Source organism: Mus musculus, chromosome 4, assembly GCF_000001635.26.
Source record: "Mus musculus strain C57BL/6J chromosome 4, GRCm38.p6 C57BL/6J".
Taxonomy (NCBI): domain Eukaryota; kingdom Metazoa; phylum Chordata; class Mammalia; order Rodentia; family Muridae; genus Mus; species Mus musculus.
Window position 1 is genome coordinate 98,652,985 of NC_000070.6, and position 24,949 is coordinate 98,677,933.

The window sequence follows — 24,949 nt, forward strand, 5'->3', positions numbered from 1 at the left end:
GCCAGGGCCTTTGCTTCCCTAAGACTCTAAGCTCCTTATCTTATCTAGCCTGGGCTACTGTGTTCGTCTGCCCTTTGTCATTATGGGAGGAGAGAGCTTTCCATATGGATTTCCTTTTGGATGATATGTATGACTCCGCTATATCACTGAACAGTGTAATGGTCAAATACCATAGAAATCTTGACTCACTGGGTTGTAGTAAAAGTGAAGAATTTTATAAACACTAGGAAATGGTTTCTTCTTGCCATACTAAGGCCATTGGAGTAGTATTAAGAAACTATTCCCTAACATTGGTACTAGCTCCCTCTTAAAAGCCTGTTTTCCCCATTTTCCCAAAAAGAGGTCTTAAATACTGTAAGATTTAAATTTGTATAAATAAAGCTATTTAAGCAAAACAGGGAAATTAAATTTTAGAGCAGTTCTATATAGAATGCTTTCATGATTAAAAAAAAAAAATTAACCCTCTGGAGGCTGGAGAGATGGCTCAGTGGTTAAGAGCATGGGCTGCTATCCCAGAGGACGCAGGTTCAATTCCGAGTATCAACAGGGTGGCTTAAAGCTGTCTATAATTCCAATTCCATGGGGTCCAATACCTGGGCACTGTGCACACATGGTGCACATACATACATACATACATACATACATACATACATACATATAAGATAAAATATTTAGCCATCTGATTTCTTTGTTGTAAATAAGTCTCTTTTTATGACTTAGCCTAAGACAGATCTAGACTTCCTGGAAGACTCAAAGGAATGCAGTCAGCTGAAAGTCACGACTCTTCAGCCTGCTTCCTCACTTCTGTTGGCATAAATACAGTTCCCCTCTGTGTGGAACCCCGCCCCCCGGGATTCCTGACCCCACTGTGTACTGCCCTCTACCACTGGCCTGTGCTCTGGTCTCTGTCTGAGGGCGCTCACCCAGCCTCCTCTTCCAGCAGCCGGGGCCTTATTGATTATCTTGCTCTGCGAAGAAAGGCGAAGATAAAAGTTCTTAAAGATCATCATGAGGTTCCTAATATATGGTTCTGCCATTTGAGACTATAAATCCCAGTGTCTTTGAAAGATAAGCACCACTTAAAATGAGAGATGGGACACAGCTTTTATTTCCTAACCTCACGTACCTCATTGACAGCCTTAAGTTAGAGTTACAGAAAAAATATAGGTGTGTAGTTTTTGTGCAGCCAAAAAGTGGGCCGATGTGAAAAGTGCTTAAACACATTGTTCCTGTGAAGATCTTTTTCCCCTTTTTAATGCCCCCCCCCCAATTTTCAAATGAAGCATGAAAACTAACACATGGGTCCCATTATCCAGCCAGCAGGAAGTTTGCAAACAAAGATGGTAATTTGTAAAAAGAAGTTGCAGGAAATGATGAGCCAGGTATGAGCAGAACCTCTCCTGGTTAGACTCACTTCAGCCTTGGTGCAGGGAAGGGCACTGACTTCCACCCCTCCCTTACACACCCCTCCCTTACACACCCCTCCCTTACACACCCCTCCCACACACAGCCCTCCCAATAAGAATCTGTGTCTTTTTTGTTATGTAGCCAACAATCTTGGCCATCTGTAGAGTTAGTCTCTTGACACCTCATCAGTCCTCTCTGCCAGGACAGATGGCTTCTGAGATCACAGAGGGAGATCGCATGTCCTGTCTGTGTGCTTGCAGCCAGTCACCTGCACCCGCCTTTGAAAGCCCCAAGCTAATGACAAGGGTGAGGCCCTCAGAAGGTTTACAAGCACACCTGGCCCTGTCCTAGGAGACAGCCTTCTGCCCCTGTTGTTCTCATCTGTGATGCCACTGCCAGGCTGGCCTCTGAGGAGCACAGGCTGCTGTGATAACTTACATATGTTTGCTCAGTTCCTCTTGCTTTGACCTAGGTTGTGAAGCTGAGTGATGTTACCCTGCTCTGGAAGAGAGATTTGCTAGCTAGTTCTGCTATATTTTAATGTTTGTGGTTTACAGTGGGAGATAACCCAATGAAAAATCAAAATACTTCAGATCTCTAAAGGGTAGAAAAAAAGGAACACTGGAGAAAGCATTTTCTGAATTTATTATAGACTAATTGTTACATGATATAAGGAAGACAGATAAGGCAGATTATGCTGCGAAGGTGAGGTATTCATTCATGTTTAATTTCCTGTCATTCAGAGGCATACAATTTCATCTTTTTTCCTGTCTTCCCTTGCTCTTGCTGGCCTTGCTGAAGTATTCCTTTGCCCCGTAAACTACTACACAGCTTCTGGAAGTCATGCAATCTGCAAGTACAAGACCTCAGCCCCTGCCAGTCCCTCCCAGCCCTGTTAACCCTTCTTAAAATGTCTGACTCCTCATTGGGAGTTTTACACCCACATTCTTGAAGAAGCAAAATATAGCACTCGAGACCATTGGTCCTGTGCTGGTTTGTGCCTCTGCAGCCTCCTAGACCACTAACTTGAAGGATCTATTTAGCTCCTGACACAGATCTTCATGTAATAACCGTGCCTTCTAGGAAGAGCATTGTCTGCCCATGAGAATACCTCAGTTGAAACTCCTTTTATTTTTAAGTTGTATTTGTAACTAGCTCATAGATTAATGGGAGTCCCTAAGACTTTGTCATGCATTCCTAACTATGGTTAATTTGCTTCCTACCCTCTCACCCCCCACCCCTCTGCCATCCCTGTCCCATTTCCTCTTGAACTTGTAACTCTTCACTGAGGCCTCATCTCCCCTCCTTCCTCATGAACCTTTTCTGGCTTCCTGCCTTCTATAGACACAAGTTAAACACACAACTCTCAAGTTTGAAGCTAGGCTCTTCATATGAGGAGATCATGAACTGTTTTCTTTTGGGGCCTGGGTTGTCTCATTTTGTATAACATTTCCCGGTTCCTGCCATTTTCCCACTTTAAAATATATATATATATTTTTTTCTTGATTTTGAAAGACCTTAGATTGTCAGTATTAAATAGTTTCTGAGTTTTAATTTTTTTCCCACTGCCTGATTTAATATCTATTTATATGTCAGGGGTTGAATCCAAGGATTCACATACCTAAGCACATATGTCACCACTAGGCTACAACATGCACAGATAGTGTAATTTATTATTAGACATAAATTTTACAGAATAATACCAATTTAATCCATCTTATTACACAGTTGTGTAAGGTCTGCATTATACTTTACTAATGTATAATTACTAAGGTAGATGCATACTATACATCAAGATAGAGGGCCCATGGCTTTAGCACATTATGTAGCAAAGTTTACCTACTAAGAAGATAAAAGGGAGGGCTGGAGAGATGGCTCAGTGGTTAAGAGCACCGACAGCTCTTCCAGAGGTTTTGAGTTCAAATCCCAGCAACCACATGGTGGCTCACCACCATCTGTAACAAGATCTGATGCCCTCTTCGGCAGTGTCTGAAGACAGCTACAGTGTACTTACATAGAATGAATGAATGAATGAATGAATGAATGAATGAATGAATGAATGAATCTTTAAAAAAAAAAAAAAGAAGTTAAAATGGAGAAGATCTTTTGCCACAGCCATATCTATCCTGAAGGACCCTCACTGAATCCCATTATATTATATTCACTCACTTATGACCGCTTCTGACAGTTTGGAAGTAGGACTGTCGTAATTTCAACTCCTGGATTTTTTAGAGCAGGCAGGGAAGAAAGCTCCTTTGCATTGGTTATCTGCTGTTCCCCTTCGTGTGAACCTTGCAGAGTCTGTCTCACAAGGAGCTTGGCGTGCTTTGGCACGTAATCCCCAAAGCCCAGCTCCTTTCTGGCATTATTGCTTAAGTCATATGTTTTTATACAAAACATCTTTTTAACCTCCATTTTGCTTTAAAATCAAGCAGAGTTTACAAAGCCTCTATGAATCGCACTGGAAGAATGTTAACAAATAGCCCTCTGGACTTGGTCATTCAGGCTGTAAGAGTGTGACAGCAAGCAATAATGTTGTGCAGGCTGAGTACAATTTCAGTAAGTAAGGAACAAATGGAACTGTGGGGACTTATAAAATGTAGAGCATATACACATGCATGCAATAACAATTAGTGAGAGAAAGAAACCATGGATTTAAAGGAGAGTGGAAAGTGGCATATAGGAAGTTTTGGAGGGGAGAAATCTCAAAGAAATATAATGATCAACTGGGAATATCCCATTTCCTTCATTAAATCTATATTTCAGTATAAACAATATATTCATGTTCATGAGTATCAACTTTTTGTTAAATCAGGCTTGGCATGAGAACTCAATTTTAGGTACATATGAGCCTGTCAATAAAGTCTTATGTGTTTGTAAACTCCCAGCAGCTCTTGTGTTACCTCTTATGGCTGTGGCTTTCATTTCATATATTAATTACTTGTGTGTGTGTGTGTGTGTGTGTGTGTGTGTGTGTGTGTGTGTGTGTGTGACTACAACTGACAGTGTAAAAAAATTGTATCAGTTGCATTCAAACTATTCAAGTCAACGGAACTAGCAAGTAGTGATGTTATCAATTTGACAAATACTATATTTCTTTTAGTCTTATTCTGTTGGTTTATAGAAAAGCAATACATTTAATATACACTTGACCTAGAGACATCCAAATTGTTTAGCATTTTAAAAGTATAACATCTGTTGACTTTATTTAGCCTTCAGTCAATAACGCTCTCCTGAGGAACTGAGATCAAGTCCCTTCTCACTCTTGAATCTCATGAACCAGTGAACTAGTGCCAGCCACCCTGACTCAGTCAGGAGCTAAGTCTTCGGTGTGATGCTGGGAGAGGAAGCTCACAGCTCATCTTGAGCCTTTTCTGGATTGTGCCTTTGTTTGCAGTCTTCTTCCTTTCTTGTTTAGAAGCTGGGCCTCACTACAGTGCGCAGTCTTTCCTTGAACCCATTCTACAGTGCAGGCTGAGCTACTGCCTCAGCCTCCCAGGCAGCTGGGATTGCAGCCCACATGGCCAGCCCCAGTGTGAACAATTGATTATTAGTGCTAAAGATAGAGTGCACAGCTACTGGAGAAAGAAGAACCTGACATTTCCTTGTGTCATAATCTTTCTTGAAAGAAGGCAATGAAGGAGGTAGATCAGGCGGGGTAGTTATGATCAAAATACATTGTGTGCATGAATGAAATACTCAAAGAACTAATAAAATATAATGTTTTCACCAGGAAAAAGAGCAACAATGTATACGTTGACATTTCCATGGGAAGAGAAACAGTAGAAATGTTGGCTTTTCTCAGTCTTGCATTTATACTGTACTGACAAATCTTCCTCCCTTTATTTGCTATATATATTCCTAAAATTAAATGTCTGTGTCTGCAGGACCCTTACTATCTAGTTAACATCTACTACATGGTAAATATTTAGTGTGACTATGTGGGGAGAAAGCGGGAGTTTTAAGTCTGGGATGACTTTAGATGGCATGTGGTTCAGTTAAGAGCTTCACTGACACTGTTAAATGTCATGAACATAGAAAATCCAGTGGGCTACGTGCAGAATGCTGGAAACATAGCGCAGTTTTAGAACACTGGGTTAGCATGCGCACATAAGGCCCTGGATTCAGACAGACCGACACCCACAGAGAGAGACAGATAGACAATGGAGTGAGAGGAGGGAAAGGAGAGAGGAAGAGAGGGAGGGAGGGAGGGAGGGAGAGACAGACTGAGACTCACAGAATCTGGGTTTTAAGAAGAATCATAAGAACCTGCTCTTTGTATTTAAACAGATACGGTTTAAGCCTCAGTTTTGCTTAAAATGAGATAAACTCCATCTGCTTAACTCAGCGTTTTATATTTGGTTAAGTTCAGTCCTGTGTTTGCAGGGAAGATTTGAATGTAGTTTGGGCTCTTACTGTCCTCGCCACATCAGCCGCACTTGTGGGCTTGGCCTTTCGGCTGAGAGCATAGTGCCTGTCACTGCATAGAAGACATTGTGTGACTTCTGAACAGTGACCGCCAAGAACTCTAGTTAGTCATCTTTGAAAGTGGCATGGCTCACAGGAGTCTGGGCCATGGTTTCTTTCAAAAGAAAGAAATGCCCATTTAATACAGAACATATTTAATATTGATTTTGGTCCTCGTGGGTCTTTCTCATTAGGAACAGTTTTCCCCTGAAGGCCAGATAACAAGATCTGACACTTTTTTTTTTTTTTTGAATACTGATAAGTGTTTTCCATCTTAAATGTGAAATTTAATGTGGAACTTTTCTGTGGTTAAAACATCCCTTAGGAGTTCTCATAGGGAGTGTGGCTGGAGGCTTTTACGAGTGTAGCAAAGACTGGCTTCCCTTCTAGGGTGATCCAAGCCATGTAAAGCATGCCTGCAAGCAGGAAACAAAGCCATGTAGACACAGACTTGCATAATTATCTACCATAGAGTTCCCAGCCAAGGTTTTGTCCTGAAATGCTTATTAAATTAATCTACAGAATATCTACAAGTGTTAAATATAAAACTTTCATTCCCACAGTGTAGAGCTTTTTAAACCCCTTCAGCCCACAAAGACATTACTTAATTTTTCTAACACATGGCTTCCTTAAGTGTTATGAGCCTATTGTGACAACGGTAAAGTTGCCTTTTGCTGAGTGATTGGTGTGTTTATGAGTTACTTTATCTACTTGTTGGCAGCTTGAACAGTAAAGAAAATTTGATTGATGGGCTGTAGTGTGCAGTGACTTTGCCTCTGTCTCTGGCGCTATTATTACGTGTTATCAAATTCTTTTCCAGCAATTCAGACTTTAATCCCCTTGGAGGAATTTGGGGATTTGTGGGGCTCGGTGATAATTAAGTCTCTCTCGTGCTTGGTTCCTTTAAATGGTTCTCTGAGTTAAAGTAAATTCTCTTGGAATTCATAAGGCTTTCACGCCCATTTTCTGTTGAATATTTTGGTTCTGTATTGTGAATGCCTCGCCGTCAGGATTGGTTGAAATAGAATTAAGACATATTAACCTTACCCACCGCTCCACTCAAACTCATCTTGAACTCCTTTTTCTATTGCCGATGTTTTCACGATAAACATTGAAGAGAACGCTTATTAAGTGCTTACTCCAGGTCAGTACTGAGCCACAAAGATGAATGGGAAGCAGACCCAGTTCTGAAGAGAAACAGCGGGGCTGGGAGGATGGATCCATGGACAGACAACTGTAATGTGCTAAAAGGTGCAGAGGATGTAGTGGTGACCCACAGGAAGGATGAGTCATGGAGAATGTGGGCTCTTGATTCTAGGAGAGAATGCCATGAAATGAAGGAGTTACCAGGCAAAAGAAAGCGAGGGCATCCGATGCTTGAAGCCCTCCATCCTTTCCAAACATATGTAAGGAAGATATCTATATGTATCTCAACATCAACCTGTCAGTGGTATATAGCGTGTTGTTGGTTATGTTATCCTGCCCTGTAGAAAGAAAACTGCATTCAAAAAGAGCTCTGGAGAGGTAAAGGCAGAAGAAAAGAAACAAGGCGATAAACAGAGTTAAAGGTGGAGCTTGGGATGGGAGGACAAGGCTGTGGTTCACTCTGGTGCAGTGTGGGCCTCACCTTGCAACACCTCCTGCAACTGAGATCCATAGATCTCCAACGCCTCATTGGGCCCAAGATTTCCTTCCTTCCACAAGTCTTCTTTCTCATCACAATCTGTATAATGATCCACTAACGCCCTCAAGGCTTTTGCTGTGGAACTGAGTCAACAGTATTTCTCCAGAACTGGTCATATGGAAAATCCTGGCCCTTGTAGACGAGTACTGTAAACTGTTCAAACATGTGTTAGTCACATGGTGGGAGCCTGGACTTTCATCTCTCCTGTCAGAAGCTACAAAGACTTGTTCCAGCTGAAGCCTGCAAGCCTACACTTGTTCTTCTTCAAACAGGCCTAATGGTACCTGCTTGCTTAGCTGTCAGGAAGACTGCATGGCTCAGCTGGCAAGTGTGCAGCATCTTTGATGCATAGGCCTTCACTAACTAGCAACAAGAGAGTTATTCTGTTCTTTGTGCTAACACTTGGCAATCAGCCATAGGTGTAGATAATACTGTTAGGTTCCAGAAGAGCTAATGACCTTCCCCTAATCCCATGGCTGGTAGTACCAGTATCTATCTTTGAACAGAGAAAGCCTACTCCAGAGACCTGCTTCCTAATCTAGTCTTCTAAGACATTTCTTTAGGGTGCTGGAGAGATGGCTCAGCTGTTTAGAGCACTAACTGTTCTTCCAGAGGTCTCAAGTTCAATTCCCAGCAACCACATGGTGGCTCACAACCATCTGTAATGGGATCTGATGACCTCTTCTGGTGTGTCTGAAGAGAGCTACAGGGTACTCATAAATGAAAAATAAATAAATAAATCTTTAAAAAAAAAAAGACATATCTTTAGACTAAGCCAGCAGATACCCACAAAGACATGACTAATAGGATACTTTGAGAATAGATAAACACCAGAAACTTGCTATTGAGATCACATGTTCTCTCTCAGATACAGATTCTAGAGTTTTAAATGCAAACACATACACACAGCATATATGTTAGTAGAAGATGGAGGAAGGAAAGAGTCTAAAGGGAAGGAGAATAGGGAGTAAGAGTGGGGAGAAGCCAAACAGGATATGTTTTCACGTGGAGCCAGAGGACAGTAAAGCAGAAGAGACTATGCAGAGGAAGAGGGAACAGGGTCAAGGAAGCAAGTGGGAAGGTCTGGGCAAGCTGCTCAACTAGGATGTATGGAGCTCTTGTAATGAAACACTGTTTGGGGCTGGAGAGATGGCTCAGCCATTAAAGGCTAGGCTCACACCGAAAATCTAAGAAACACTGTTTTGTATGGTAGCCTAGAAGAAACAAAGAAGTTGTCAGTGCTGGTAAGTAGTGTCTTACCAACGCACATGTGTAGAACAGTGCTCTCTACCTGCACAGACTGGAAGTAGAGGCAGGCATCCACAGGGCAGAACATCCAAGTCTAGGAGAACAGCTAGTGAGACAAGAAGCCACCGTGTTTTCATTTAAATACAAGTCACCTCCTCATGAATGGCCCATTATTTTTTATCTAAACATATTTCTAAAGGCAAAATGAAGTAGATATTTTATTTGGAACTTCAAATAAAAAACAAAAACAAAATCCACCTACTTTTCAGTGGATCAATGTACATTTCTACTTTAGCACTTGATCGCCACTTCTGAGCCCGTCACCCCCAGTTCACATATCTGTCAGAGAGCGCTTCATAGTGCACTTTCAAGTGTTAGAATGCACAGCAAGAAAGGTAGCCATTTCTATTGGCAAGTTGGCGTGTCTGTTGTTTCCTTCTGTTTTTACTGAGTGAGAGAAATCACAGCAGTGGTTAAGCAAAGGCAAAGAAATAAACTGGGAGTTTGCACAAAAGGATTTCCATATCATAAGCATCATTAGCAGAGAGTCCAGCACTTCTCTGAAACTCCTAACAGTGCCAGGCCTTTATAGCTGGTGTTTCTTGGACACAGGAAACCTGTAAGGAGATTTAGATTCAAAAGTACTCTTTTTAATTTGCTTAATTTTTCTCATCCTGGCTCTCCCATTAGCCCTTTTGTCCCCTAGACAGTTTCACTTCCACATGCATGATTTTATGTGACTGTATAAAATCCAAGTGCCACAAAAGAGAAAGCATATAATATATGCTTTAGACTGCCCTGATCTGCTCAGTATGATTGTCTCTAATCACACTAATCTTCTCACAAATGACATAACATCATCCTTCTTTATGGCAGAACAAATTCTATTGTTTGTCTGAACCACATTTTCACACAGTAATTAGATTAATCTGCTCTGTCTTCCCAGCTTGTGTGCATGTATAGCTATTTGCCCCAATGTTCTGGATTCCCGAAAGAAGACACACGGACATTGCCTTATATTTTAAATACCTTAAATAGCTCAAAGGTTGAGCCCCTCCCTATCTCCACGTGGCTAACACACACTCCCCTCTGTTATTCCTGGGTTAATACTTACTAAATCTCTATTTCCTCTTTGCTGCACTGGACCCTGCCAGGCAGCCCTCCTGGGGCCACTTTCCCCTAGCACCTACATATCGGCTCTCTCACCCTCCTGCACCTTTCCCACATAGTCCATATCCTACACCCTCAGAATCTCCTCTTCCTCCTTCCTTGGCCCCTTCCTGGGAATCCTAAAAGTCCCACCTCTGTCTCCCTGCCCAGCCATTGGCTACTGGTAACTTTATTGACCAGGCAAAATCCAACTGGGGACAGGCTCCTTTTTGTCCTACGTGCAGGACGCTGCAAACAGGTTTTTGGGTAACTTAGCTTGAGAGCACAAGCCACTACAAATAATTCCCCAAATAGATGTCTTATGCCCAAAGTGAAACTTCCAATGCCAGGAATGGGTTATGTCTTGTTGAGTTAACCAAAGAGGTCCTATAGACTACCCCTACTTAACAGCATAGCTACCACCAAGGCTGTTGGTTACCCTCCACAACCAAATGATAACCAAACAGCAACTGTTGCTGAAGATATCACTCACATCATCAAACATGGAGAAATCAAACTGATACCCAAATAGAACGTCCACCCCTACTGACTAGTGGTTTTGGTGGTAGAGAGTACTTTGTATAGTACTGGAAGAGAAGAGTGATCATCAATATCACCCAGCTACAAATTCTACAACCTACAACAGTGATCTGTCTGCAAGATATACCCGTGCAATAGTGGCACAGACGTTACAGGAGTAACCAGCCACTCTCATGGATTGAAGGCTCATTCTATGAGATGGATCACACACCTGACACTCTGGCCAACAGGGCTCATGTACACATGAACTCACAGAAACGACAGCAGCATACACAAGACCTGCACAAGTTCAAAACAGATAAAATCCCAGCACAAAGGGAAATAGACACCTAACCAAGCAGCTGTATGCAAATGATAGCAAATGATAAGAGAGGAAAAATCACTTCTTCAGTGGAGTGACACTGGGTTTATCAACCATACTCCAAGGCAGGGTCTATCCCCAGGAGAAGCCAGGCTATACAAAGCAGAATCCATGTTGTTGTTGTTCCTTGTTTTTGATGTGTTTTGGTTTGGTATTTTTTTTTCTTTTTTTGTCTTTAGTGGTATTCGTTTGGACTCTGTATCTTTTTAAGTCTGTTTTTGAAAGAGAGAGAGAAAAGAGAACAGGAAGTTGGGTGAATAAGGAGGTGAGGAGGACCTGGAAGTTGTTGAAAGAGAAAGAAAATATGACCAAAATATATTCTATGAAAAAGTAGGGTCAGTCCCTGCAGCCATCGGCCGCCCTCAGCCAACAGCTCAGCACTGAGTCTGCAGCAGGCTTGATGAGGCATGGGTGGGCAGGCGGGCATAGGCGGGCGGGTGGGCACTCCTCGGGGTTTGGCAGCGGCGTCTCCGTGGGTCTGGCCTCCTGCGCCACTGTGCTGTGGGAGACACATCGAGAACCACGAGCAGCTTTACTAAGGAGGAGTTTGACTGCCATATGTTCGATGAAGGCTTTACTGCTAAGGACATTCTGGACCCAAAAAAATCAATGAAGTCTCTTCCTCTGACAATAAGGATGCTTTCTATGTTGCGGACCTCGGAGACATTCTAAAGAAGCATCTGAGGTGGCTAAAAGCTCTTCCCCGTGTCACTCCCTTTTATGCAGTCAAGTGTGAGGATAGCAGAGCCATAGTGAGCACCCTAGCTGCCACTGGGACAGGATTTGATGAGCAAGCAAGACTGAAATACAATTGGTACAGGGGCCTGGGGTGCCTGCAGAGAGGATTATCTATGCAAATCCTTGTAAACAAGTCTCTCGAATCAAGTACACTGCTAGTAACGGGTCCAGATGATGACTTTTGACAGTGAAATTGAATTGATGAAAGTCACCAGAGGCAAAGTTGGTTCTGCGGATTGCCACTGATGATTCCAAAGCAGTTTGTCACCTCAGTGTCAAGTCTGGTACCACACTCAAAACCAGCAGGCTTCTCTTAGAACAGGCAAAAGAGCTAAATATTGACGTCATTGGTGTCAGCTTCTGTCTTAGTCAGGGTTTCTATTCCTGCACAAGCATCATGACCAAGAAGCAAGTTGGGGAGGAAAGGGTTTATTCGGCTTACACTTCCATACTGCTGTTCATCACCAAGGAAGTCAGGACTGGAACTCAAGCAGGTCAGGAAGCAGGATCTGATGCAGAGGCCATGGAGGGATGTTCTTTACTGGCTTGCCTCACCTGGCTTGCTCAGCCTGTTTTCTTATAGAACCAAGACTACTAGCCCTGAGATGGTCCCACCCACAAGGGGCCTTTCCTCCTTGATCACTAATTGAGAAAATGCCTTACAGTTGGATCTCATGGAGGCATTTCCTCAACTGAAGCTCCTTTCTCTGTGATAACTCCAGCTGTGTCAAGTTGACACAAAACTAGCCAGTACAGCTTCCATGTGGACAGTGGATGTACTGACCCCGAGACCTTCGTGCAGGCAGTGTTGGATGCCCGCTGTGTGTTTGACATGGGAACAGAAGTTGGTTTCAGCATGTATCAGCTTGATATTGGTGGTGGCTTTCCTGGATCTGAGTATACAAAGCTTAAATTTGAAGAGATCACCAGTGTAATCAACCCAGCTCTGGACAAGTACTTCCCATCAAACTCTGGAGTGAGAATCATAGCTGAGCCGGGCAGATACTATGCTCAGCTTTCACACTCACAGTCGACATCATTGCTCAAAAAAAAAAAAAAAAAAAAAAAAAACAACATGTGGAAGGAGCAGCCCAGCTCTGACGATGAAAATGAGTCAAATGAGCAAACCTTCATGTATTATGTGAATGATAGGGTATATGGATCATTTAACTGCATTCTTTGTGACCATGCCCATGTGAAGGCCCTGCTGCAGAAGAGACCCAAGCCAGATGAAAAGTATTACTCATCCAGCATCTAGGGACCAACATGTGATGGCCTTGATCGGATCGTGGAGCGCTGTAACCTGCCTGAAATGCATGTGGGTGGTTGGATGCTGTTTGAGGACATGGGTGCATGCACCGTTGCTGCTGCTTCTACTTTCAGTGGGTTCCAGAGGCCAGACATCTACTCTGTAATGTCACGGCCAATGTGGCAACTCATGAAACAGATCGAGAGCCATGGCTTCCCGCTGGAGGTGGAGGAGCAGGATGATGGCACGCTGCCCATGCCTTGTGCCAGGAGAGCGGGATGGACCGTCTCCCTGCAGCCAGTGCTTCTAATGTGTAGATGCCATTCTTGTAGCTGTAAATTTAGCTTGAATTAAGGTATTTGGGGAACCATTTAACTTAATTACTGCCAGTTTGGGATGTCTTTGAATTCAGTAAGGAAGGCTAGGAGATAGGGGGTCACACTTACTGTGTTCCTATGGAAACTTGGAATGTTTGTTTTATATGGATTTTTATTCAGTTTTCCAACAAGATACTAACGAGTGCCCTCAGCTGCTGAGCAAGTGTATGTAGCTTGTGCATTGGCTGAAGCTCATGTTGTGACCCATTGTGAAAATAAAGTATCTTGAAATAATTGGGCATCAGGGAATGTTTGCAAGTATCCCTTAAAGAAGACACCAACTTCAGCACAGGTTGCTGTATCCCAGCAGTGAGTCTAGCTCAGCACAGCACATAGGAGAGGTGGATGGCACAAGGCTGTGCCCTCTCTGTACAGCATCAATTTGCTTAGCCCATCCCAAGTGTGTGCAGTTGACTGTGGACTTTGGGGCCCAGTGTCTGTTGGTGAGGAATGTCATTTGCCTAGTGACCTGTTGGCATGGCCACTTCCTAGGGAGGACATCGAGGCTCTTTGAACCTTGCCTGCAGAAACCCTGACTGTTTCCTCAACCCTTGACTTCACCTGCATCATCAGCTAGTAACAGTTGGAAGTATCATACAGCATTTGGCAGTCAACTTCCTGTAATAAATTCAACAACAGCAAAAACATAAAAAGGAAGAAAGGAAGGAAGGAAGGAAGAATATATATATATATATATATATATATATATATATAAAATAAAAGAGGGAAGAAAACAAAAAAATGAGGTTATTAATATGAAGAGATGAAAATTATTTTTAATTCATTAATGAAGTTACATTTTTCGACCACAGGTTACTGCCACAGATGGTACATACATACTTGACCTAGAATGTTAAGTGCAGAGGGTTCCAAGCCCACCGCTGACCTATGCTTGGGTTCTGAGTGCTTCCTCCCACACCTCCTTTCTCCTTCAGCACGAGCTCATTCCCCAAAGTTCTTTGCTTTCATTGCACAAGTAATGAGGCCTGGTGGAACCCTTGATCAGGCCACACTTCTGGGCTGAACCCTTGAGCTATTTCTAATAAATACCTGAAACTGTGTTTAAAATTACCAGTAAAAAGTAAATGACCCAGAGTTCACCTCAGGTTTGAACACAGCAGCAGTGTTCAAGGAAAACAGGAAAACATGAGGGAAGTTTAACGTGGGATCTGAAGCAAATTCTGTCCTAAAGGAGTGAAATAATCATCTTTGGAAAACATAATTATACTTCTAAGCCTGTAACTGTGCTTTTTATGTATATACCAGGCAAGAAACATTACAAGTCGCCAATTGTGGGATGCTGCCCATCGTCTGGATGCTTGCCCAAGGTTGTTTGTGGTTGTTGAGAATTAATGGGAATTTTTTTTATAGGATGCTATAGTTATCCATGAAGTCTATGAAGAAGGTGCAGCTGCCAGAGATGGAAGATTATGGGCTGGAGACCAGATATTAGAGGTACCTCATTCTGGACTGCACTTTGTAACAGTGAGCATGACTGATGTCAGTCCATAGGTCAGATAGTCTGTCTGTCTTTTATTCAATTATTTCCTCGTGATTTCTCTTCTGTGGATCAAAGCCTATGTCAGATTCTCCCCCTTTCAGTGTTCATTGAACAGCTCACTAGTTTGTAATCATGAAGTCCTTTATCTAAATATGAGAAAATGTTTTTAGTGAAGAAGAAAGTACCACTTATAGTTCTATTATTTTAATTCAGATAAGATATATTATATTTCAACTTGATTTTTGTCACTATTATTTCTTACTAAATCCCCTGCTAAAAGCATACATACAGACACGTGCTTCAACGCACACTGCAATTTAAAAACTTTTTCACCATAAATCATTTCCTTGATTTTAATAGACCATTTGTAAAGAGGAAAGCCATGCCTCATCAGCAGCATTTTGTAAACTCTTTCCCCTTAGATGGCATCTAGTACTTACCAAACAGTGAGCTACTTGACCAAATTCTTTAATTTACCCATCATTTAGAAAAACTGCTAAAGTCTTTTAAAAGATTCCAGAGAGCAGAAGAGATGGCTCAGCAGTTAGGAGCATGTACTATTCTTCCAGAAGACCCAGTTAGATACCCAGAACCCAGGTAAGGCAACATTCTCGGAAGACTCTGACACCTGGTCATCTGAGGGCATCTGCACTCACATCACATACCTATACATAGACAGATATACATAATTAAAATAAGAAAAATCAATCTTCAAAAGTAGGAGAAGCAAAACTCATGCACTGAGATAGCTTCCATTGATAAGATTAATATGTTAAAAATAAATGGTGGCACAGTGAACCCTGTGATGCTGGGGACAGATGAGCAGGACACCCGCCATTCAGCTCCAAGCACTCTGGTAGGTGGCACTAAAACAGTTTTCAATAGTGCGAGACTTTAGCATCTATTTCTTTCATTGGATGAATTTAATGGGGTAGAGTTTATGGCCAGCATGTGCAGTTTTTGCTTTGTATCTCTGATGTAACATATTATGAATGACACCACAGGATTTTATTTCTCCCCCTTAGTGGCTCATTTCTGCCTTCCAAGAGGAAAACAGAAGTGTAAGTAAGAGGGAAACCTAGGTGGGAAGAATCCCGGCTAAGTGCAGATCAAGGTCAGGTCATTGTGCAGGGCTTCTCTGCAGGTCATGGGTCTGTGGCTCCCTGGCTTGGGAGGTGTCCCCGGTGCACTTATTAAGGCCTAGTGGATGAGATGAGATAACAAGGAGAACATCTTTGACAATTAGCATGGATGCATTTGCAAATAACACTGGTTTTTAGTGGTCAAAAGTTTGGGGGACTTCTGGTTTCTGTTTTATTCTTCCTAGATTTTCTAGCCATTTCAGTGTTGTTATAGTTGACATTTCAAGATTAATGGCTTTAATATTAATGTAGGAGTTTCAGTGTTGACTCAGCATTTCACAGCATGGGAAAACCAGAGGACCTGGGGTCAATTATTAGTACCCACAACCATCTGTAACATGAGTGCCGGGGGATCCAACACTCTTCTGACCTCTGTGGATACCAGACGTACATGTGGTACATAGCCATATGTGTAGGTGAAATACCAATACATATAAAATAGTTTTTTAATGCAAATATACATACCTGATTTTATATCAGTTATACCTCAGTAGAAACTAGGTACTGCTAGGATTGCTGCTAGGATTGTTGGTACAGGCTTATAGTCCCAGCACTCAGGAGGCTGCATGAGTCTAAAGCCTGCCAGAGATTTAGAGTGTGTTCAAGGGCAGGGTAGTCAACACAGTGAGATTTAGTTAAAAATAAAAACATAAACAAAAACTCTTTTAACCTTTATTCATCTGTTCCCTATAATGTATATGAACACACGTGTGTACATGTGCGCTCAGAGGATTAAACTCAGGTCATCAGACTTGATGGCAAGTGACTTTACCCAACCAGGCATCTTATCAGCACAAGTTAAGCCACATTTGCTTTTGTTTTAAGAGCGAACCTCATTCTGTAGCTCAGACTAGCCTCAGACTATAGTTGAGGCTGGCAGAGGCTGCCAGACTTGAATTCCTAATAGTCCTGTACCTGTTTCTCAGTTGTTAGCTTTCAGAGAGCGGCCACCACACCAGTCAGAAACATTAAAGTGCTGGGCACATGGCTCAGTGGGAGGGGCCTTGGAGTCCATCCACAATATCATTTTTAAAAACTACTATGTCTCTTTGTTATAGCTGCTTTCCTGCTTTCTTCTGTAAGTACATTTTCTGCTCAGGAGGGTCCTCTGTGTTCTGCAAGCTGGTCTGCCATGGCTGGAATGTTATCTGTTCATAATTATTCATCTTGTTGGCACAACAGAGTACCTCAAAATGCAGCTTAAGGGAAAAGGCTTATCTGGCTTACAGCTCCAAAGGTACTGCCTGTGGCCGAAAGCACAGTGGCAGGAATGAGTGACAGCTGATCTCAGGAAACCGAGAGTAGCATGCCATCCTACTGAAAGGATGACAGTGACACCTCCAAGAGCCCTTCTCAAGCAGGAGGCTGCTCCTGCCACCACAAGTGAGCAGTGCTGTGACTAAGCCTGCTTTTCTGAGGACTGTGGAATGGTGCCACAGTGTCCAGGCTGCACCGCACTGCTTGTGTGGTCATGCCGCCTGAGCGAGTGGAAACGGGGCTGAAGTCGCTCTGAGCTGAGCAGGCCCCTTAGTGCCTGAATTTGGTAGAGATTGTCTTCGTAACGTTAGAATTCAATGACAGTGCCTTCAATTATCCGTGTGTTTGCTGAGGCCTTTGAGAAGACTTACGAAGTCCACCTTCAGTCCTTGAGGTTGGTTACTTTGTGTTTTAACTAACAGAAGTGGTCTTGTGTGCCATCTATTGGACCCTAGGAAAGTAATCCATTCAAGTTTCCTAGAGGCACGGCCTTCACTCTGTTTGGTGGGTTTTTTCACTAACATAGGAAAGCGTTTAGTGGCCTGAAGGAGCAGTGAGTGTTTTCCTACACAAGGAAAACAGTTCTGCAGGATTTCTGCAGCCCGCCCGTCTCTGTCCTGCAGTAAACATGCCTGTGTTTACTGCAACAGATGAAGGGGCTGAGTTCAAAGACAGGCAGGGGCCATGCAGGGCTGCATCAGAACAAGAGGTGGAAGTCACATGTCAAGAGCTCTTCCACTCTTGCCTCTACCTGGCCACGTGGGAGCCAGTCTCCCCTTTGTTTAGCCTTTGCCAAGATGTCACCTGGAGGGAGTGGCTAACTTTGAGTCCAAAGCTACCCTGCCCCTGAGTTTCTTCTTTGTAGAAATTCAGTAATCACATCGAGTGTATTGAACTCTGTGGCGCCTCCTCTAATAACTTGTTCACAGGCTTACCTAGGAGACCGCATGGTGAAAGGACTAGAGTAGAGATATTGTCTTGGTGAGGAACCAGAGTGATGAGTTGGTGGGCAAGCCACTTGCTGTGTAAGCATGAGGGTTGGAGTTCAGCTCCTCAACACCCACAGAAGTAGCAAGTAGGCACGGCCTGTAATCCCAGCCCTGAGAGGTGGGAACAGAGCATCCCCAGAGCAAGCCGGCTACTGAGACTAGCCAAACTGGTGAGTTCTGGATTCAAGTGGGAGACCCTGCCTCAATATATAAGGTAGAAAAGAACAATAGAAGATAGTCAATGTCACCTCTGTCTTCTGTATGTTAGTGCGTGTGCGCACGCACACATGCATGCACACACACATGCACACACACGCACGTGCACACATACACACATATCCATTTGGGAAGAAAAAAAGCTTGGTTTCATATGCTGACTGCTCCTCTACCTGTTAGCTGTGTGACATTGGTCAAGGTCCATAGCCTCTCCATGCCTTGTTTTCTTCATCTGTAAATGGAAATGGTAGCAGTGTATATTTCAGGGTGTTGGTATAAGCAGTGTACGAGTAAATATCCATAACAATTATAATAAAAACAACTTAGTGCCAAGACAAAAACAGATGCTTGGCTATAGACAAAAAGTATACACTGGAAGAAAAACAGTGTCTGTTTAAAAAAAAAAAAAAACTGGCTATTCACTAGATTCTTGCTTCACCCTATTTATCAGTTCAATATATATCCAATACCGCTGTGTTGCTTTGAATGAGAGTGGTCCCATGGGCTTATATATCTGAATACTTGGCCCCTAGTTGGTAGAACTATTTGGGAAGGATTAGGAGGTGTGGCCTTGTTGGAGGAGGTGTGTCACTGGTGGGCTTTGAGGCTTCAAAAGTTCAAGCTCATGTTTGTAGATTAGATAAAGGCTCCCAACTACTACTCCAGCACCAAGCCTGCCTGCCTGCCTGCCTGCTGCCTGCCTGCCTGCTGCCACACCCCTGGACATGGTAGCTATAGACTGACCCTCTAAAACTGTCAGCCCAATAAACTTGTTCTTTTATGAGTTACCTTGATCATGGAGTTTTGTCACAGCAATAGAAAAGTAACCAGGATATAAGTTGGTATCAAGGAATGGGCTATTACTGCATGGCGGGCCATGATGGGCTTTGGAAGACTTTGGGACTTCGGACTATAGTCATCTTCCCACTGTGATGATCGTGGCCTTAAACCCTCTAGAACTGCGAGCTCCAGTAAGTGTTTTCTTTTGTGAGTTGCCTTGTCATGGTAACTTCTTATCATATTAATAGAAAAGTAACTAAGAGAGTCATAATTCAAGACTTTAAACTGGTAGGAAAAAGAGGAGAAACAACTGAAGAGTAGGCATAGGCATTGACTTTCTGAGTAAGACTCCAGTCACTTAAGAAATAAAGAACTGGGCTGGAGAGATGGCTCAGTGGTTCAAAGCACTGACTACTCTTCCAGAGGTCCTGAGTTCAATTCCCAGCAACCACATCTCACAGCCATCTGTAATGAGATCTGATGCCCTCTTCTGGTGTACTTATATATAATATCTATCCTTTAAAAAAGAAAAAAGGAAAAAAAGAAATGAACGGACACCAAGCAGTGGCGGCAGATGCAGGAGGAGGATCTCTGCTGAATTCCAGGCCAGGTTAGTCTGTAGAGCAAGTTTCAGGACAGCCAGGACTACACAAAGAAACCCTGTCTCAGAAGGGGAAAGGGGGGAGGACAGATTTGCATCCAATTAGAAAGCTTTTGCATAGCAAACGACATTGTTAACCAGAGCAGAAGAGAGAGTAAGAAAAAAAAATCTTTGCTTGCTATTTATACAACAGAGGGTCAATACTAAGAATATTTGAAGAACTAAAAAAATCACACACTGAAAGAACAAGAAATCCAGCAAATAAGTTTGCAGAAAAATCGATGGAACTGGGTAGCATCATGTATACAAAATAAGTCAGACTTAGTCAAGTATCATGGTTTGTCTTGTATGTCTAGGTGGGAGGAAGTTATATGAGTGGAAGGGGAACTATTTGGAAAGAGGAAGATGAGGAAGAGAGTTGGTACAGAAGGTAATAAGGGGATGAGTGTGAACAGAGTACATTATGTGTATATGTGGAGATATCAGAAGTATTTATGCAGCTAATGTTCACTAATGAAGCCGGGGGTGGATCCATAAGGACTGGCATTACAAGCACTATGGAAATATTTCCTTAGAAAAACAGGTTAGCTAGATCTCCGTATAACAGAACAAGAGAATGGGACTCAGGGACTCTGAGCTGCCCACATTCGTGTGACTTGCCAACAGAACTGTGTCTTTGCTAACTGTCCCCAGTAACATAGTTCTCTGGTGGTAGCCTCTCTGTGCCCGTGCCATCAGATTCAAATGAGAAGTCTTCAAGGGCTTCTTTGAAGCTGTTGGAAACACCTATCCTTTATTTCCTTCTGGGCCACTTCTAAAGATGATGTAATCTGAGCAATTAAGAGTGAAGAGCCAGCCAGATTTGTAACCATGAAGACCTTTAATCCCAGTGCTCAGGAGGCAGAGGCGGCAGATCTCTGAGTTTGAGGCTACCCTGGTCTGTGTAGCATATCCATGACAGCCAGGGCTACACAGTAAGACCATTGCAAAGAGTCAAAGACAAACAGACAAATCAAAAAGAGCAAAGATGTCAAGTATAACAGCAAACAGCCCATGGATACTAACTGGGCTGATAACTGTACTAGCTACTTCTCTTCAACCTCAATAAGTAAATAAATAGGGGTACACACACACACACCCCACATCCCATACACACACTCTACCCACAACACATATGCATACTGCACACACACCACATACACATACACATGCAATACCACACACACATGCAATACCACACACACACACACATACACCAGCTCCCCTATCTCCACAATGAAGTTCGCAGCTATGTAAATATATTCCACAGCACCAGCCCACCCTCTGCTCTTTGTGGAGTAGCATCTTTAAGTGAGAAGCAGCTGCTACTCCTGATGCTCACATGGTGCACTCTGGGAATGTAGTTGGAACGCTGTTGAGATTTCTCACTGGTTGGATCAAGGAGCAGCAGCAGGCTGAAGCCTCTGTTGTAAGACACCCGTCTCAGGATGGCTGTTGTTACAGGTTAATGGGGTTGATCTGCGGAGCTCCAGCCATGAAGAAGCCATCACAGCCCTGAGGCAGACCCCCCAGAAGGTGCGGCTGGTGGTATACAGAGATGAAGCACAGTACAGAGACGAGGAGAACTTGGAGGTGTTCCTTGTGGACCTGCAGAAGAAGACTGGCCGAGGACTAGGCCTGAGCATTGTTGGGAAACGGTAAGGATGGGCCTTCAAGCCGGGGTCATCCTTTCCTTTTCCTCATATGGGGACTAATGCTTTTAAACGCTGAAAGAGAAAACCTACAGTGAACGAGTGATGGGTTTTGAAGATGTGTCATGTTGAGATACAACTAGACCCAGTGCGCACACCTGATTCTAGCTGGGCTGCTGAGTCTGCACTCAGCTCCACAGTAAGGATCAGAGTGGCTGCCTAGGGCAGTATCTGTGGGTTTCTCTTACACACTTGAGTCCAGAGCAACTGCTGAGACAGTGCTCAGCTGCTCTCTTCTTACCTGGGGACATCCCAAGCAGAGAATGGAGGTTCTAGTTTGGGTTGCTTGTTGAGATAGGAGCTCACTGTGTAGACTAGTTTCAAACTCACAGCACTCCTGTCTTAGCTGAGATGACTGGTGTGCAGCACCACACACAGTGTTCTTCTTTGCTCTCAGGTGATAGATAGATGAGGTGACCCTCCTTCACCTGCACTGCAGACTTGGTCTGAAAGGATCGTTTATATTCCTCAGCATGAAACTTTCCATTGTGAAGGGTCAGATGCATCTCTTAAAGTTTACAAATCCTTTTGACAAACAATTCCATAATTCCTTAAAGGTGTGCTTGCAGATGTTTATTGCATATGTTTGCAGTAACTAAGGAATGGAAGAAATGTATAGCAGCTCATTAACAGGTTTCAATTGTCAGAACACATTTAAGAATGGAGTTATATGAGGAAGTTTCTGAGTGCTTTTAAGAAAACTCAAAAAAAAAAAAAAAAAAAAGGCAAGAGTGTTGTGACCTCACTTCCTTCAAAGCACAGACTTGTTCCTGTTCTTAGAGTGTGTTTTGTGTTTTGCCCAGGTAGAGTGGATGGAAGGGAATTTACTTCCATTGTTGTTATTCATACACCTCTATGGAAAAGCCATCTTCTGCCACATGTGGCTTGTCCCTGTGATTAAACACCTTCCTCAGATGATTCTTCTTAACCCTCAGGATACACAGTGGTGACTTCTTAGGTTCCTGGGACCCACATGCTGAAAGAAAAGTACCGAGTCCCACATGCTGTTCTTGCTGCCCATGAGTGTGCGGGCATGCACATATCCACATAAACATGAATACATTAATGTAAATATATGAGCAATTAATAAATGATTTCATATTCTATGAAAAGGAAGTTACTAGCTATAGGCTCTTCTCTAGGAGAATAGCTTGCTCACTTTGTGTCTGTGTGGGGTGCTGGGGTCACCCCAGACCCACACTCACAGCAGAAAGCAGTCAGCCCTGGACCTCTATATGCCAGGCCACAAATTCTGCCCTTTTAAAAAGTAAATGGCGGTACCCATCTTTAATCCCAGCATTTGGGAGGCAGAGGCAGGCCAATCTCTAAGGCCAGCCTGGTGTACAAAGCAAGTTTCAGGACAGTAAGGACTACACAGAGAAACCCTGTCTCAAAATAATAATAATAATAATAATAATAATAAAGTAAATTACTATTTTGTATCACAAAATCATATACACAAACATACACACACACCAGAGTTTGTATCACCACCAATAAAAATAGAAGTACAGTAGGCAAAGATAGATGTACAATACATAGCACAAATGGGCATAATCTAAGCATAAAGTTTATTATTTAGAAAGTTAGTGGATGGCAGTGGACTTGATGGATTGGTTTTAGAACTTCTGAGTTCTAGTTCTTAGATCTTTAGTCTTTATAAAGAATGTCCAGTTTTAATTCATAACTACCTCGCTGTGCCAATCCCACAATGCTTGGTGATGTTAACAGGAGTGGAAGTGGAGTGTTTATTTCTGACATTGTGAAAGGCGGGGCCGCAGACCTCGATGGGAGGTTAATTCGAGGAGACCAGATCTTGTCTGTGAATGGAGAGGACATGAGACACGCCTCACAGGAGACAGTGGCCACCATCCTGAAGGTGAGTCCCTAAGCGGCTTCCCACCTAGCCATGATGATCAATGCTCACAAAGTTGTCCCAGTGCGCCTGACCTTAGTTGGATGTTTTTGCTATGTTCTTACAAAAATATAACGTGTGATTGTTCCAAATGTCCAAGAACAGATTTAAAGGAACGCTATCGTGATGGCTAAGCAGACAGAGGAAGCTGCCTGGAGATTTGAGGCAGTTGCTCGTGTTAGTGAGCGCTCTAACTGCCAGACTTGTTGGTAATCCAGCCTATTGGACAGTGTGCGCTCTCCTAGAGCAGGGAGTCCATCCCCTCTCCTCGGTATCAATCAACCGCAACTTAGTGATGGAGGGAATGCTAAAGCTCAGCTAGACTGGTTATTGAAAGCAGAGTCACTAAGCTCTGCTGGGGCAGGTTGCTCCCACCCTGGGCTCTGGTGAGCTTGGGGAAGCCTGCAGCTCAGACTTCTCAGCTGAGGGGCTCTGCCTCCTGGAACTCCTTCCTCTCTGGTTGCAACCAGTGGATCTTCAAGCAACTGTGGAAGTTTGTGCACACAGAGGGTTTGTTTAATAATCGTGTTCCTGGTACAGCTCTCAGTCACTCTTCAAGGGGCCTGGATTTGTGAACTGTCTCTTGTTGGGTTTCCCTCTCTGCTGTTTCCCACTTCCGGACTGTTGCGTTCTTTATGATCACTTTCGTCAGACGGAAGGGAGATGGAAGGGGAGAAAGGCACACTGATATCAAATCCATTTAGTGCACTTGAAGGTGCTGCGTTGCTGTTTTGTCTGGGGTTTGGATGACTGGATCTCCTTTTGCCTGGTGACCTGGTTATCCTCTGGTAAACCTCTGCTGCAGAGATGGCTGAAGGCCTGCACTAGTGTTTTAGATCATAAATGCTGCCACATCGCACTTCTGATTTTCTTGCCTTCCCAAGTGTGTCCAGGGCCTTGTCCAGCTGGAGATTGGGAGACTCCGCGCCGGTTCCTGGGCCGCCTCTCGGAAGACCTCGCAGAACAGCCAGGTTGTTGACTCTCTCACCCTTATGTGCCTCCTGGGGGAAAGTTTCCATTTCATACACGGTTATTTAGAAATGATATCTTCCGTGCTGCATGTTCACAACACCAGCTTCAGTGTGCTTTCATGTGTGTGAAATAAAAATGGAAGGTGGGGTGGAAATTCATTAAGAAATTTTTCTCTCCTTTATTGCCTGTGTTTTCTTAGAACTGTTTTTTTCTCTCGGTGTTCAATATTGCCTGTGCGCACGTGTACACGGCTGTGTTTATTTTAGAGAAGGAAAAAAAAAAAAAAAAGAGGTAACATCTGGTGGCAATTTGACCTCATTAGCACAACGTTGTTCTGTGCATCCAGTTAAACACTGCTATAAAGTTAAGTTGTGAATCGCCACTCACACACGCTGAGGGCAGTTAACGGTGCACTCCTCAGAGAGCCAAGTCTGGGGGTTTCTCTCCTGGTGGGGAGGTATTAGTGGGTGACATTTTGCAAGTTAGCAAATATATTTATTTGCAAGACTGATGTCAGTACCACCTTTTTAATGAAGTATTTTCACGGTAATTTGTGTGCATGTGTTATAATGGCTGACACACTTGGTGACTGCTCTTAGTCCCAC

At 43.2% G+C, this 24,949-nt stretch overlaps 1 protein-coding gene and 1 pseudogene across 12 annotated transcripts in view; both read left to right on the plus strand.

The window, feature by feature from the left end:
• Patj (PATJ, crumbs cell polarity complex component) overlaps nt 1–24,949 on the plus strand; it is a 324,044-nt gene that overhangs the window by 257,425 nt on the left and 41,670 nt on the right. For 11 of the 12 annotated variants that reach the window (XM_006502704.3, XM_006502699.3, XM_006502700.3 and 8 more), the window contains 4 exons: nt 14,592–14,675; nt 21,210–21,403; nt 23,189–23,336; nt 24,257–24,343. In XM_006502704.3, coding sequence (XP_006502767.1) covers nt 14,592–14,675; nt 21,210–21,403; nt 23,189–23,336; nt 24,257–24,343 — 513 coding nt within the window. The remainder of the gene's footprint in view (nt 1–14,591; nt 14,676–21,209; nt 21,404–23,188; nt 23,337–24,256; nt 24,344–24,949) is intronic. The other variant, XM_006502705.3, reaches the window with a different exon arrangement.
• Gm12846 (predicted gene 12846) lies at nt 11,366–13,345 on the plus strand (annotated as a pseudogene).